This window comes from Eretmochelys imbricata, chromosome 5, assembly GCF_965152235.1.
Source record: "Eretmochelys imbricata isolate rEreImb1 chromosome 5, rEreImb1.hap1, whole genome shotgun sequence".
In the NCBI taxonomy this organism is placed as follows: Eukaryota; Metazoa; Chordata; order Testudines; family Cheloniidae; genus Eretmochelys; species Eretmochelys imbricata.
The window spans coordinates 78273826-78287525 of NC_135576.1; the positions used below are offsets into that span (position 1 = coordinate 78273826).

The following is a 13700-nucleotide window of genomic DNA, read 5'->3' on the forward strand; positions in this document are numbered from 1 at the left end:
GGTAGATGCCTATCTGCATCTTTAGGCACCTAAATACCATTGTAAATCTATCCCTTAGACACTATGGTGGTATGAGAGCTATCGCAAATCATAAAATAGATAAAAGAAAGAATAAAAGACTCTAACTACAAAGTAGAAGAAAAAAATATCTTGGTTCCTTACTCTAACAGAGCTCCACAGATTTTACACCAACAGCCATTCCATATGCTCTAGATAGTGATTGCTTTAATATTTCTTTAAATATCATAAGAGAAATGTTGGGTCTGGGGTTTTGCAAGTGTAAATTCTAACACTCATGATAATACAGGCTTGTCCAAAGCTGTGCACGCACAGTTTGAAGCCATATTTTTAAAACAGCCCACAGCAAATGTAGTGGATCAATTGAGCAGCTCTCTCACCATGTCACCAAGCCCCAGCTGCCATGGAGACAGGCAGAGCTGAACTCTGAGGTATGTAAGGGAAACAGAGCTCTCCTGCAAAGACTTCCCAAACCCTCTGCCCCACTTGCACAGTGGAACCAAAGCAATTCTGCTGTGTTTAGAGCCTTTTATTTATGAGCATCTTTTGGCCCTTGGTGACTTCCCCAAGATCACAGTGAACCAGGAGAAGAACTCTGGAGTGGTGACTCCCACTCCCCTGCTTTAATCACCAGAAAATACTGCCTCCCTTGAGGCCTAATAATTTAACCTACCAACACCTGTTCTTATACCAGCTGCCAATGGTCTAAAGTAGTGTTACTCAACAACGGGTCCGTGGTCCCTTAGATCTCCCTGACACAATTGAAGAAGGCAGCAAGCCAGTCCCTGGCATCCAAAAGGTCGAGGAACAGTGGTTTAAAGCACAAATCTGAAATGTTATTTGTGCTTAAATATCTTTACCCCTTTAATTTTTTGCCTAGTTGGATTTGACTGTATGAATATGAGCGAAAAGAACTTCTCAGTTAAACAAAGGAGCAACAACATGGGGGTAAGGAATTAGCTGACTTCTTTTTAATGACATAGGATGCTGGGATTGTTTGGTAAAGTTAATATAGATATTAAAGGTGGTGGATGATGGTATCCATTGTTACATACCAGAAGAAATGCTCACGTCTTATAAGCAATGAGGTAACAAGGGTCAGCTTTATTGTCCTTGTTCTCTGGTCCAAGGTGCCATTTTAGGAATTGCAACATCTTCTCATATGAATAGTACCAATAATTTCAGTGGGACTATTCACATGAGCAATGGTTTGCAGTTTCAGGCACTTATTGGGACTGGGTGCATGGGCCTTCTTCATTAAGGAGTTCACATATGGAACTGCTTCTCCCTGAACACACCTGCTTGAGTCTCTGCTGTGCCCAGCTGGACTTGGTGTCAAGTTCTTCTCTCAGGATTATCACATCTTTGATCATTTGTTTCCCTCTTTTTTTCATTATCTTTCTCTTCTTGGAACATTTTTCTTTTTTGCTCATTGCTTTTTGTGAGGGTAGTATATCTACGCACTGAGCCCAATTTGCTTATTATGCACAGTGGAGAAGAAGTTGGAAAACTGCCTCAACATAGTCTGTGGTGATGCTACTTCAGCTGGCTGAATTGGTGCTGCCTCCACATGCCCTTGCTGCTATTGTGACTGCGTTCATAGGAATGGGCAGTGGGGCACAATATGGATCTTCAAATACTAAAATCAAGCAAAATCTTCCAAATTGGAACCACTGGTGCACTAAACACCAGCATTTGCTTTATCGTGTCACTGGAGCTATTAAGGGGATACAAAAGCATTACAAAAGTCATTAAGAGGATACAAAAGAGGAGGCCATAAAATGCTTTGTGGGAACTCCATCAGCTTTAATTTGTGTGTGTGTGCATGCGTACATTTTCTGAGTTTTGCCTTTGTAAACTGGTGAATGTTGCTTATTACAGCCCTAAAAGTTACATTGCCTCCATGCCCTTGTCTCTGTGCTGGAGAAAATCTAGTTTATAGGGTACCAATTTCACACGAATTTAGTTTGAAGTCTGTAACGTCACCATGTAGGACCATATTGTTGAGTAGTACTAGCCCTTATTGTTACGTGGAAATCTCCTTTACAACAGGGGACCTCCAGGTTTCAGTGTCAAAATCGAACATTGAAACTTTTATTTAAAATCAACCGTTTTATGAACTCATCAGCTTTCCAGAATTAGACCTCTGTTCCGCAACCACTTACACACATGCTTCTCTTTACACGAGTAGTCCCACTGAGGGCAATGAGACTACATGTGTGCATTTGCTGAATTGGGTCTAAATGAGAGATGAAGCCTTTCACCTAACACAGACAGTTCCAAACAATATTTATATTTTCATATGCTATAATCCTTTGAGATACATTAAGTCCAAGTAACTTTTAAATTAGTTGGCAAATATTTTCTTTTTAAAAAATGGCTAGAGGATGGCTGCTAGATTAAAGAGAAGAAACATTAAGCAGATATTGCAAGATATTGCAAGTCCATACCAGATATGACTAACTGTAAAGAAGTGTTTAGGATAGCCTGAGCTGTTATAGATCATTGAATATCAAGATTGATTTCTCTACATTTTTAAAGATGTGCAGAGGCTGTTGGGGAGGATCTCCAACAAACATTCAAGAATGTTTCTTTTTAAATTTCTTCCAGAGAGGCCTCCTGATGTTTCCTTACTGCTCACGTAGTTCAGATTCTTTTCTGCTAATAGTAATTAAAGACATTTTAAGTGCATCTAAAAATGTTTGGAAGCCTTTGACTAAAGCAGAAAAGTGTGTGCGTGTAATATAAAAATTCGCAAAACAAAAAAAATGTTTTAAAAAAATAGTTGACTTTGCTAAGTGACAACAATGGTAGCTACCTATCACATCATTTACAAAATCCAAACACTTAAAAGTAAGTAAATTAATAGCTAAGGACATAGTGCCTATGTATCTTTCTATCTATAAAGTCCACTTACTATAGTACCTTACACTGTCCAAATAAGAATTGTTTGTTTTTATTATCAAGTATTAATGAATGAATAATTTATTGCATCCTAATCACTTTAACACTAACTTAGGAGTTCTTGGTTTTAAAAAAAAATTTTGTTATCTTGATATCTGTCCCTAGATAGTCTTTTTAAGGCATATTTTAAAGTGCAAAATATCAGTTAATCTGTTTATCAACTAAGAGTAGAATGTTTAGTAAAGCACTTATAACTGACATTTCTTGGAAATAATGTCTATATAGCTGAAGAGAAAAGCCATGTAACATTATCAGCTTATGGTAAAAATTATTTATGGATGTGTCAGTGTAATTACCTATACATGGATATTTTAAATTATTTTTCAAACTAGTTTTTTGTTTGTATTTTGATATTACTGATGTAATAATAATTTTGCATCAAATTTAAGGTTACTGTGCTGTGATGTAACATGAATTTCTTTGTGCTTGTGTTTGTTTATTATATAGCTAGTGTAAAATTTATTATGTGTTTATCTAATTATTGCCTTTCTTTTAAATGCTGGGTTTTGTAAATGATGTGCTTGGGGAATTTCCCATGTTTGTGAGTTTGGCTTTGGTCTTTTTCATGTTTTGTTTTGCATAGGTGAATAAAGAGATGATTTTCAAATCTTCAGTAAATAGGATGAGTGGGTTACCAGATTAATAAATCAAAGGAAAGAGCAACACTGACTAAATTTATAATTATTTTAGTGAGGCTTCCTCATTCAGTGTGTCCCTGTCAAAATACTCATATTTACTAAGCAATTGAGTTAGCTATTCACACAGAGTGCAGCTCATTTTTGCTCTGAGTGCTGATTAGAAGTGCTAAAAAATAAATAACATATTAAGTATCAGACCCAAGACATTTTATTCTGTAGCCCTAGCTAATCTACTGCACCACAGGCCCTCTCAGTCAAGACACTGAACCATGCTGTGTTTAATTACCGCACTTGACCAGTGTAACTAATACTAATGCTTTACATTTACATAGCACATTTTCATCTATAGATTGCAAAGTACTCAACAAAAATGAATAATCATTATTATTCCCATTTTACGTTTGCCTAAATAAATCCAGGGATTTCAAGCCATTTGCATGGTAGAGATCAGGTTTATGACCTTAGGGCTTGATCCTTCAAAGTGCCCAGCACTGTAGTCCTGGTCTACCCAAGCACTTCAGCATGTGCTTAACTTTAAATACATTAGTAGTCAACTCCCTAGAAATCAATAGGATCAATACTGGGCTCCAAAACTCTCTGCAATACAATTGTTAGTTACTTTGCTTAATTATAACCTATTTTCTTCAAATAAAGAGTATACTTGAGTTGTCAAAGAGATCCAACGGTAGGGAAAGCTTGAAAGATTTGGAATAAGATATTATTGAGATAGAGGGAGACAAAAGTCAAAATTTCCTGATTAAATTTAGGCTAGGGGGTGGAGTTTGGGTTAAAAAGCAAACCACAGCTTAGGTTCAGGATCAATGCTAATTTTTGTATAAATAGTGAATGTTTTAAATTCTAGAAAAAAATAAAATGTTGGGAATACAATGACACAAACAGCAGCTTTTCCAAAACAAATAACCAACCAGTGATATCAGGTCAGAGTACCACAGCATACCCACAAAGCCCAGTCTTTATTACACCCAATTCTCTTCTCCAAAAGCCTAAATGAAAATATGGGCATTGCAATGGGTCCTGAAGGCCTGGACATTTTAGCCCCTTCAGAAGGGCATTGGAGTCCATAGTTGGAGGGCCCCTTACAAAGAAACTCCTACAGGCAGCTTCCTGAATCTAATATTGAGGGAAATCTTTTGAAAATCTCATCCTTGTTGCAAATTATAGTTACCATGACCTTTATATGTGTCATATCAATATAGACAATACTGTACAGCAAAAAGTAAAAAAATTCTCTATCAACAGTAAGAATTATTTTGCAGAGTTTGGGATTTTTAGCCATCTCTTTGATGCCTTACAACATAAATAAAAGTATAATTATAATAGTCACTTTTAGAATCTGAATGTAGAACCATATACATTTTCTCTTTAAAAAATTCCACTGTGGGGGCCAGTCTTTCCTCTTTTTGCAAGCAAGGAAAACGAGGTCAATTAAGTTGTACGCTAATACTTTTTATTGGTCTAAGTGGAAAAATAAAATGCAGGCAGACTTTCAAAAGACACAATCCTTCATTAGGCCATGGAAAGAGAACAAAGCTAAGCAACAGATAGAGAGGAAAGAACTTGACTGAACTAACCATTTTTTCCCTCACTGTCTCTCCTGTGAATTTGTATTTAACTACTTCACTGCTGGCTTGCCTCTCTGTGCAGAAATGCTCCATTAAAATTTCAACCTTCCATTACAGTTACTGCGCACTTCAGGACCGTGTACATCCAACAGCATTGGAGGTGTATTTTGCCACGTACCTGCATGTTAATCAAGAGCCTAGATGGCAGCATCTGGGTGAAAATGATTCAGAGTTTTCTGAATGCTTTTGCCATGTCTTGTCTGGCATATTGTTATTCATTTATTATTAATTATTATTGTTTTTGTGGCAATGACTAGGACATTAGCTTGTTTTGCGGGGTGGGGGGGAGTCTCATCCAAGCGGGAGGTGCATGGTCTCATTTAAGTTTAGTACATGACATTCTCAGGGACATGCACGGGGGGGAGGGGTGGCGGCGGGGGCAAGCAGAGACACAGAACTCCTCCAGCCCCGGTACTGCAGCAGGAAGAGAGAGAGGGGCTCTCTCGCTCTCTCCCTGCCAGGGCCGCAGAAGCTCTGTGATTCCACCGCACCAAGTACTTGTGGATACATTTATTCAGATGGCTCCACAGCGCATGTATTTTTGTTGAAATAGTGAGTGTACTGCTGTTTATTTCTATGCCTATGATGTACGTGTGTGCGTTGATATGGTTTGATGTGTGTAATATGTGTGTGTTTAACGTGCCCCTCCAAAAGCGGTCACATTTCAATTCATGCGCACGCCCTTGCATATTCTAAATAGTACCCAACTGTTTGGTTACAGTAGCTTTTTATTTTGCTTAGTAACCGTTTTTCCTAGATTTTTCAAGGATCACTTATATGGTATATTATCTGGTTTGAAAAGACTATTATTATTAATTATTAATATTATCTTTTCATCATTATTCATTATATTATTGCAGTTGTTCCCAAAGGCTGCAATCAAGGATCAGGACCCCATTGTGTAGGGCTGTATATACATGCAATTAAAAGACAAACCCTGCCCCTGAAAGGGATTACAACCTTAGCATATGACAAAAGACAAGTGGAGAAAAACAAACAGGGTAGATGAAACAACTATATTTGGGATAAGAAGCAGCAGTCTCAGCGCACCAATTGCCTACTTGTTGTCTCCATTATATCTCTGCTCTGAACACATCTAGTTCATGTAGCAGCGTTGATGGCAACCTGGAAAGAGGTTGGTCATCTGCCCTTCATATACCTCATAGTCTGCTGCTGCTCACTGTGCCTATGCTCCTAAATGTTGGGGAGGCTGTATTCTGGAGAAGGGGCAATAAAAACTGGAAAAGAGATTACTTTCAATAGTTTATGTCAATTAGAGCCCTCTTCCACTTTGACCTATGCTCTGGCTCTGGATAAGAAGCAAGGACTTCTGATATTCTGAAACCAAGGGATATAACTGCAAAATCGTCATACATTTTTGCATTTAAATTTGAGTATATAATCTCTTTAAACTGTAAAACATCTATCGCATAGAGATTAATAAAGAAGGAACAAGTCGTACCATATAAATAACCCTTATAGAGTAACCTTGTATCAGTATCTGAACTGTACCAGTAGCTTGGTGTACTACTTAAGATAAATTAGAACGGACTAAAGATAGGAAATGTTAATGTACTACTTATTAGCAAAACTAACAAAGAATTAACAGTTATATTGGCTCAGAAGAGGGAAGGGGAGCCAGTAAGCAGGTTGGATGCTGCTCCCAGCTCTGATTGAAAGAAACAACATGGGGAGAAAGGAGACAATGAATTGGTTGGATTCCATTCCCTTGGTCGTGTCAGGGAAAGGCACAGGGTGAGGAGGGTTTTGGGACCTAGAGAGGCAAGTGGGTTCTCCAGCCGGAGTTGGGGAAAGAATACCTTATTTTCAGCATGGCAGCTTCTTCTGGAATCTGTTAAACGTAATCCCAGAAGGGATGGATAAGTGAACAGACAAAACTGTCAAAGGTAAATGCATAGTAAATGCAATTTATTACCAAGCTAGCTTCGCTACATGCATAGTATGTATATGTGTATGTGTAATATAGAGGGAATGTGTAAATGTATATAATATGCCAGAGTAGCTCCATTCACAGCTTGTGCTAGAGTATAAATGTTCTACATTACAGCTGCTTATGCTTCCCCCCGCCCTTCATACTTGTTGCCTGAGTTAGACAAAAATGTAGTGATATCGTGAATCAACTTTTTCAGACGTCAACTGGGGTTTTGTGATTTAACAAATAAACAGAAAATGTAGCAACGTCCTTCTTGCTTTAGTGTTAAAGGCCCTCTGCTTCATGGCACTGTGGATTTTGGTTCTTGGCGTAACAGGAATAGGAATGCTGTGGGTTCATTTGAAATGGGGAAAATGCAGTTGTCTCTGATGAGGAACCTGGGACATCAGATAATCAACAACATTTGTAGCAATTTCCCCTTCCTCTCCCTGCCATTAATCCAATAGAAAATATGACAGAGAAATTGTGATGTCTCCCAAACATAAGAAAAGCTAGCAGAATTATGAAACTTTGCCCAGTTTAGAGTTCCTGTCTGCTTTTATAGACATTGCTTCTACGGCTGTGGAGCAATTGGAGATACAGAAAGCTAAACCATAGGTATAAAAGTCAGCAGTAAAATGAGGTAACAGTTACAGGGCCTGATCCAAAGCTGAGTGAAGTCAATGCAAGTCCAGTTCACTTTGGATCAGGGCTATAATTTAGTTCATTCGTGTTTTATAAAGGGGATTATTTCTACTCAAGAGTGAAGCTTGAGTGAATTGGTACTAGCTAGTCATATTCAGAAAGTGTGGAAAGGCCTCTGTTTGTCCATGTTTATCTATAAATGTTGGGTCCATTTTCCCTCTTACCTGGTCTGCTGTTCTCATCCTTTTCATCTCCATCTTTTAGAATTCATGGCATAGAGGGGGATATTAGCTCTATGAATGGGATTTTTTTTTTGCCTAAGTGCAATCCATGTTGCTATGCAAGGCACCATATAAATTCCTTCAGTAAATACAAAATAAGCATTGTGTGAAAAACTGTTTAGACAGATTTTGCCAGGATGGTTCCAGCCAAACACTGTTAGTCATTAATTTTTCCTTCTCTCTCTCTTTGTGGGCACATTTCCTGTACAACTTTTCCCTCTCCATTACATATGTTTTATTCATTGTAGCATATTTGCTATATTTGTACAATAAATTAGCATGTATTTATATGAAAAAGGATGTCAGTTCATGTTTTTGTTAGTTAATAACAAGGTACAACACATGGAAAAAACAACAAATGAAAACCTTCAAGAACATTTATTTGTCCTTTTTAGACACAGGTTTTTTTTCTGAGACACCCTTAAAGCCCTGAGGATCCCTGCTATGTTCACCTAATTATTAGCTCTTGGATTAGCTGACCCTCCAGTCAAGGAGCATCAGGCATGGTTCCATCTTTAGCTTGTTATAGCCACTCATGAATAACTATATGGGTCATTGTAGAAGACTCACTTTCCCCTTCATCATCTCCCAGTGATGAATACATTGCCTCTAAAGAAATCCCAGCCTTTCTCAACCAGGAGCAAAGAAACAAGGTCAGGTTGTGAGCTCATATCTCCCATGTGGTAGGGTGCTGTGCTAGGCTGGCCCTGTTTGGTGCATTTAATGTGCTCATGGTTAGAAGCAGGTTGGCTTTTTTAAAATGATGATTGAGACACAGTTACACTGATTTATTTAATATAATTTCTGGATCAATTCTGCCAACATAAAATTGAGTTTATGGAATTGATAATATGTTTTCTTTTTAAATCTTCAATTCAATTTAATATATGTATGTTTTCCCTGTTGTATTAGCTGAACTAATTTTTAAAAGGGAAGATTATTTTTAATATGCTTAGATGTTTTTCTGCAAGCATGTCATGAAAGAAAGTGCTCTTAAAGGGATAGGAATTAGTAAACGGGCAATCTCAACAGGTTTGGAGATCAGGTTTGGTTTGGATAAGTACCCAACTGTTAGAGTGCCTATCTGAAACTTAACCAAACTATCCAAATGATTTCCAAAATTTGATTAAAAAGGTTGTGAGAACAGGCTCTCTCACTGTAGTCTAGGTCTTCTGGTTCCAATCCAAATTCCAGTGCATCCGTGTATGAAAAATAATGGAGAACTAAAAGCTAACCTAATATTTCAGATCCTCCAAAGAGGTTTGAGTCTTTGGTTCTAGAAGGACACAGTAAGAAGGGGGAAGTGGGGTTCTTTTTTAAAACTCAGACTGGTTTTCCTGTCCTTAGCAGGGATGTCTTATTTAAGAAAACGTAGATCCTTCAAGACTGGTTTCTCATTTGCTACCTCAGAAATTGTGCTTTTAATTACTCTTTCTCCTTCCACTCTCATTAATTTTAGTACTATGAATCTTAGGGCTCCCCAGTTGTTTAGTATTTGCTGTATTATACTCTGTGCCATCCTGTCCTAAAGTACAAGCTTTTGCTGTATTTGAAATGTGAAAGAAGTGATCCTTGTTTAGGGATTAAAACAACGAGGAGTCCGGTGGCACCTTAAAGTCTAAACAGATTTATTAGGGCATAAGCTTTTGTGGGTAAAAAACCCACTTCTTCAGATGTTTAGGGATTACTAACCCATGCTCAGCTGTTCCAGCCATTTCAATGCAGCCTTTACATCCAGATTTTCTTGTTTATCTGGCAGTTCATTATTTAAGGCTGGCCTGTCAAAAATGGTTAAATATTCTTTGGGAAACATAGTCACATCTTTGAGACACCACAAATATGTTTAATATAAAAAAGATTGGCTTGATAAGAGGAACATGATAAACTTGCATCACCAAAAATATTTCTCTTTATTCTGTTTGTATTTCTAAGGGCATCAATAAGCAGTGACAAATCTCATGGCAATAAATTTCTGGAACAGGCACACAGAGACACTGGCAAAGTAGTGAAAATGATTGCTGATGATTCGTTCTAACTACTTGACCTTCTGACCTCTTCTCCAGATATATGACCAAGATGGGACACTACAGCACTTTATTGATGGCGGGGAACCCAGTAAGTCAAGTTGGATGAGGTATATCCGATGTGCAAGGCACTGTGGGGAACAGAATCTAACAGTAGTTCAGTACAGGTAAAGTATGTCTTGATTTATTTGCTGCAAGAAAAAAATCCTTGAAGTGAAAAGTCCGAAGTGTAATTATCACCAGTTCACAAACAATTGTTGGGCTTTCTTGAATGGCTTCATTTTGTGCAGTACAATCTCAGTAGTATGGATTTAAGAGCTCTTAAATTTGGTTGTCAAAAACTGGGTGGGGAAGGGGAATATCATTGAGAGCACATACTGCAGGGTTGATTCTGATCTCACTGATGTTCCTGATGATTGAAACCCTATGACATTAGAAGAGGAACATGTATGCAGATCACATTGTACGAAGCAATCTGCATCTCCTTTGAGTAGTCTCAGTAGACTGCTTTGGAAAGAGTAGTTTGCTTGGAAAAGTTGTCCTCCATCCCTTACAATAAATAATTATGTTAGGGGAGAAGGACAAGGAGAAGGACTCATTTGAAATGAAAACATCAGAATTTTGAACACTGAAGCCAGTTTGGGGAGAATCATTGGGCATTTATGACCCAAATATGCATCTGCTAAATGCACCTGTCAGCCAATATGGTCTCATGGCCTATGCCTATGATGTCAATAGCTAGTGAAGGTTATAACAAAATAAAAATGAGAATGTGAAAAAGAATGTGTAAAGAAATTATGGCTCTCATTTCTCCCCCTACAAACAATAGAAAAAAACCTAGAAAATGTGTTACATAAATATATGATCTCAGCCATAAACAAATCTTTCCCCTTCAGAATCAGAAGCAACTGTTTGGCTGTATTAAATGTTATAGCAAGTACATCAAAGAATGTTTGGAAACTAAGCTGAGCACTCCTGCTGTTGGCTATTTATTTTGGGGTTTTTTTTTAATGGCAAGTCTTAAACTTATTTATAATATTTTAACAAATGTGAATGCGAACAAAAATGAAAAATACGCAGTTTGATTATTTTCTTTTAGGGTGCCAGTTTAACAATGATAAAAATGGCCCAATAGCATTTTTAAACTTTGTTTCTGACCCCTTATCAAAATAAAATAACAATTCAAAGAAGAATATATGACAATGTTTTATTATATTATTACAAACTTTTATTGTGCTCTTAAATATTTATATTTTTAGCTATAATTCTGATGGTTCATTTTTTAAATTGTCTGTTTAAACTAAGGTTGTCTCTGTGTTGTAAAGAGCACTTTTGGTTGGTAGTCCAGGTATATTATGAACCACTGAGACAACCATGTTTGAGTATGTGTAGAGTGTGTGTGTGTGTATACATACATATAGATGAAAAACATAAATGAAATATGGGCATGAGAAAGTCGTTACACATCTGTCAATATTAAGTATATTTTACAACTCTGCTTTCATGATGAAGCTTTTACTTAGAGTTCCCTCTGTTGATCTGTTTTTGATTACTTCAGATCTTTGTAAAATGAACTACAAAAACACAATTTAAAAAACTGGCATCCATCACCAGTGACTGAATCCAAGTGTAAGAAAATAGAAAAGTTGGACACTGAAAAACTGGTCTAATTTTTATTGTACATGGACATCCTCCTCACAGAAAGTCAGCTGGTTTAAATTCATTCTGTTATGATTTGTAATATCTAAATGGAATTTTCTTGAAAGCACTCTTGATTGATTGACCCTTAGCTGAACGTTTTGTTTTTATTTTGAGGCTGACAATAATGTTTGTTGGCATGTGTTCTGCTTCAACTGCGTTGGGACGCCATGAAGCTATCTTTATGAGTCATCCAACCACAATACTAAATACATGTCAGCAAAGGAAATATTATCCGAAAAGGGAAAAATCCCTTTGATGTACTTCAGCATGCAGAGATTTCTGCAAGTTTTGGAAGCTCTGTATGCTTGTAAGGAACGGTGTACACTTACACATTTTTTTTCGGCCTACTCCAAGCTTCACAGACCACCCATTGCTCAAAAACAGTTCTGCTCTTTCAGCAGCAAAGTGTGTCATTTGGTTTTAGCACATTCATTTGCCGGACTGCTGTGTTTATGTTAAGGGAAGCCAAACTGAGAGATGAAATGTTACAAGGGTGAAGTACAAAGTAGACTCGATTTTTCTCAAGTTAGGAGATGCTGGTGATTTATAGCATGGCTCCAATTTTGATTTTTATGTAACGGTGGAAAGAATTAATAACATGTACAGCTTTGGGAGAGAGAGAAGCAGAGAAAGAGAGTGAGAGAGAGAGACACACGAAGGCAAGAGTTTTTGTCAGATATTCATAGAATGTTGGGAAAAACATTCTGCTTAGCTAGCAGTGCCCTCCTGAGACAGGGTGGCAGTAAGCGAGGAAAATAACAAGATAAATGAAATTTTTGCAGCTGCTAGTAAAATATTGAGAATCTGCACTTTTTTATTGATCTTTATGATCCTGTTGCCAAGAGCCACTTTGCGGTGACAAAATATGTTGACAAGTGCATATCTCACTGCCATGAAAAATGTGGTGAAGGATTCTCCTTATGTCTGCAGTGTTATACAAGGAACAAATTGCACTGCTACGGCAAATTCTTTACAGAAAGGCTAAATTTAAGGCCTACCAACTCTAAACTCTTTTATCTTGAACTTCAGGCTAATATTTGTAGCAATTCTTCACTGAGAAAACCAGTTGAGGTCGAACATCTTTTTTAAAGTCTATAGATATTTTTCTGCCTTACGCAGGCTGTTTTAAAAAATGGTCATTTCTTGGTACCTTGACTGTATCATTTTGGTGTGTAATCGTTCAGGAAGAGTGGAATGCTCTTCTTGTATGTATTGAATTTCTATCCATCTCATATAAGGGTATTTTACTGTACTGTACCAGGCTTAAGCGAAAAGCTACTACAAACCAATAAGATTTTCAGTTCCTCTTCTAGATGCTCGATTCTGATCTCACACTGATTTTGCACCTATCTCTAACTTCATTGGAATTACTCAAGTCCTTTAACTCAAAGAGAGATCAGGATCAGGCCCTCTAGTCTTTTGATTGCAAAACTCTAGGGTTTTTTCCCTAAATTTGAGAACTCTTAGATCCATGGCTTATGAATGTCCCAGTGTTTTCCCAGAGGATAGAACTTATAGAAGGATTCTCAGTTATGGTGAATACTAGATCATACTTACCCGAGGGGCCATCAACCTTGTTCCCATGTTTCATATTGAGAAAGATTTCCTCAGTAACTCTTTTTCATTACAAGCCCTGTTTTCTGGACTCTTCTGGGCCAAAAGTCCATATTATTCAACCTTAGTTCTCTCTCTTTTGGGAGATATATTTCTGTTGTGAGATTGAAGGAAATATAAGAGGACACATGTTTAAAATCATCTTCTGTATTTAAAAAAATTCTTCACTTCTGTTACTAACAGCACTTACTAAATCTAAAAGGATTATTATCTATTTACTTTTTACCTTCTAAACTGTG

At 37.3% G+C, this 13700-nt stretch overlaps 1 protein-coding gene across 1 annotated transcript in view; it reads left to right on the plus strand.

The window, feature by feature from the left end:
* PRDM6 (PR/SET domain 6) overlaps nucleotides 1-13700 on the plus strand; it is a 92438-nt gene that overhangs the window by 51222 nt on the left and 27516 nt on the right. The window contains exon 3 of the mRNA XM_077816358.1: nucleotides 10186-10313. Coding sequence (XP_077672484.1) covers nucleotides 10186-10313 — 128 coding nt within the window. The remainder of the gene's footprint in view (nucleotides 1-10185; nucleotides 10314-13700) is intronic.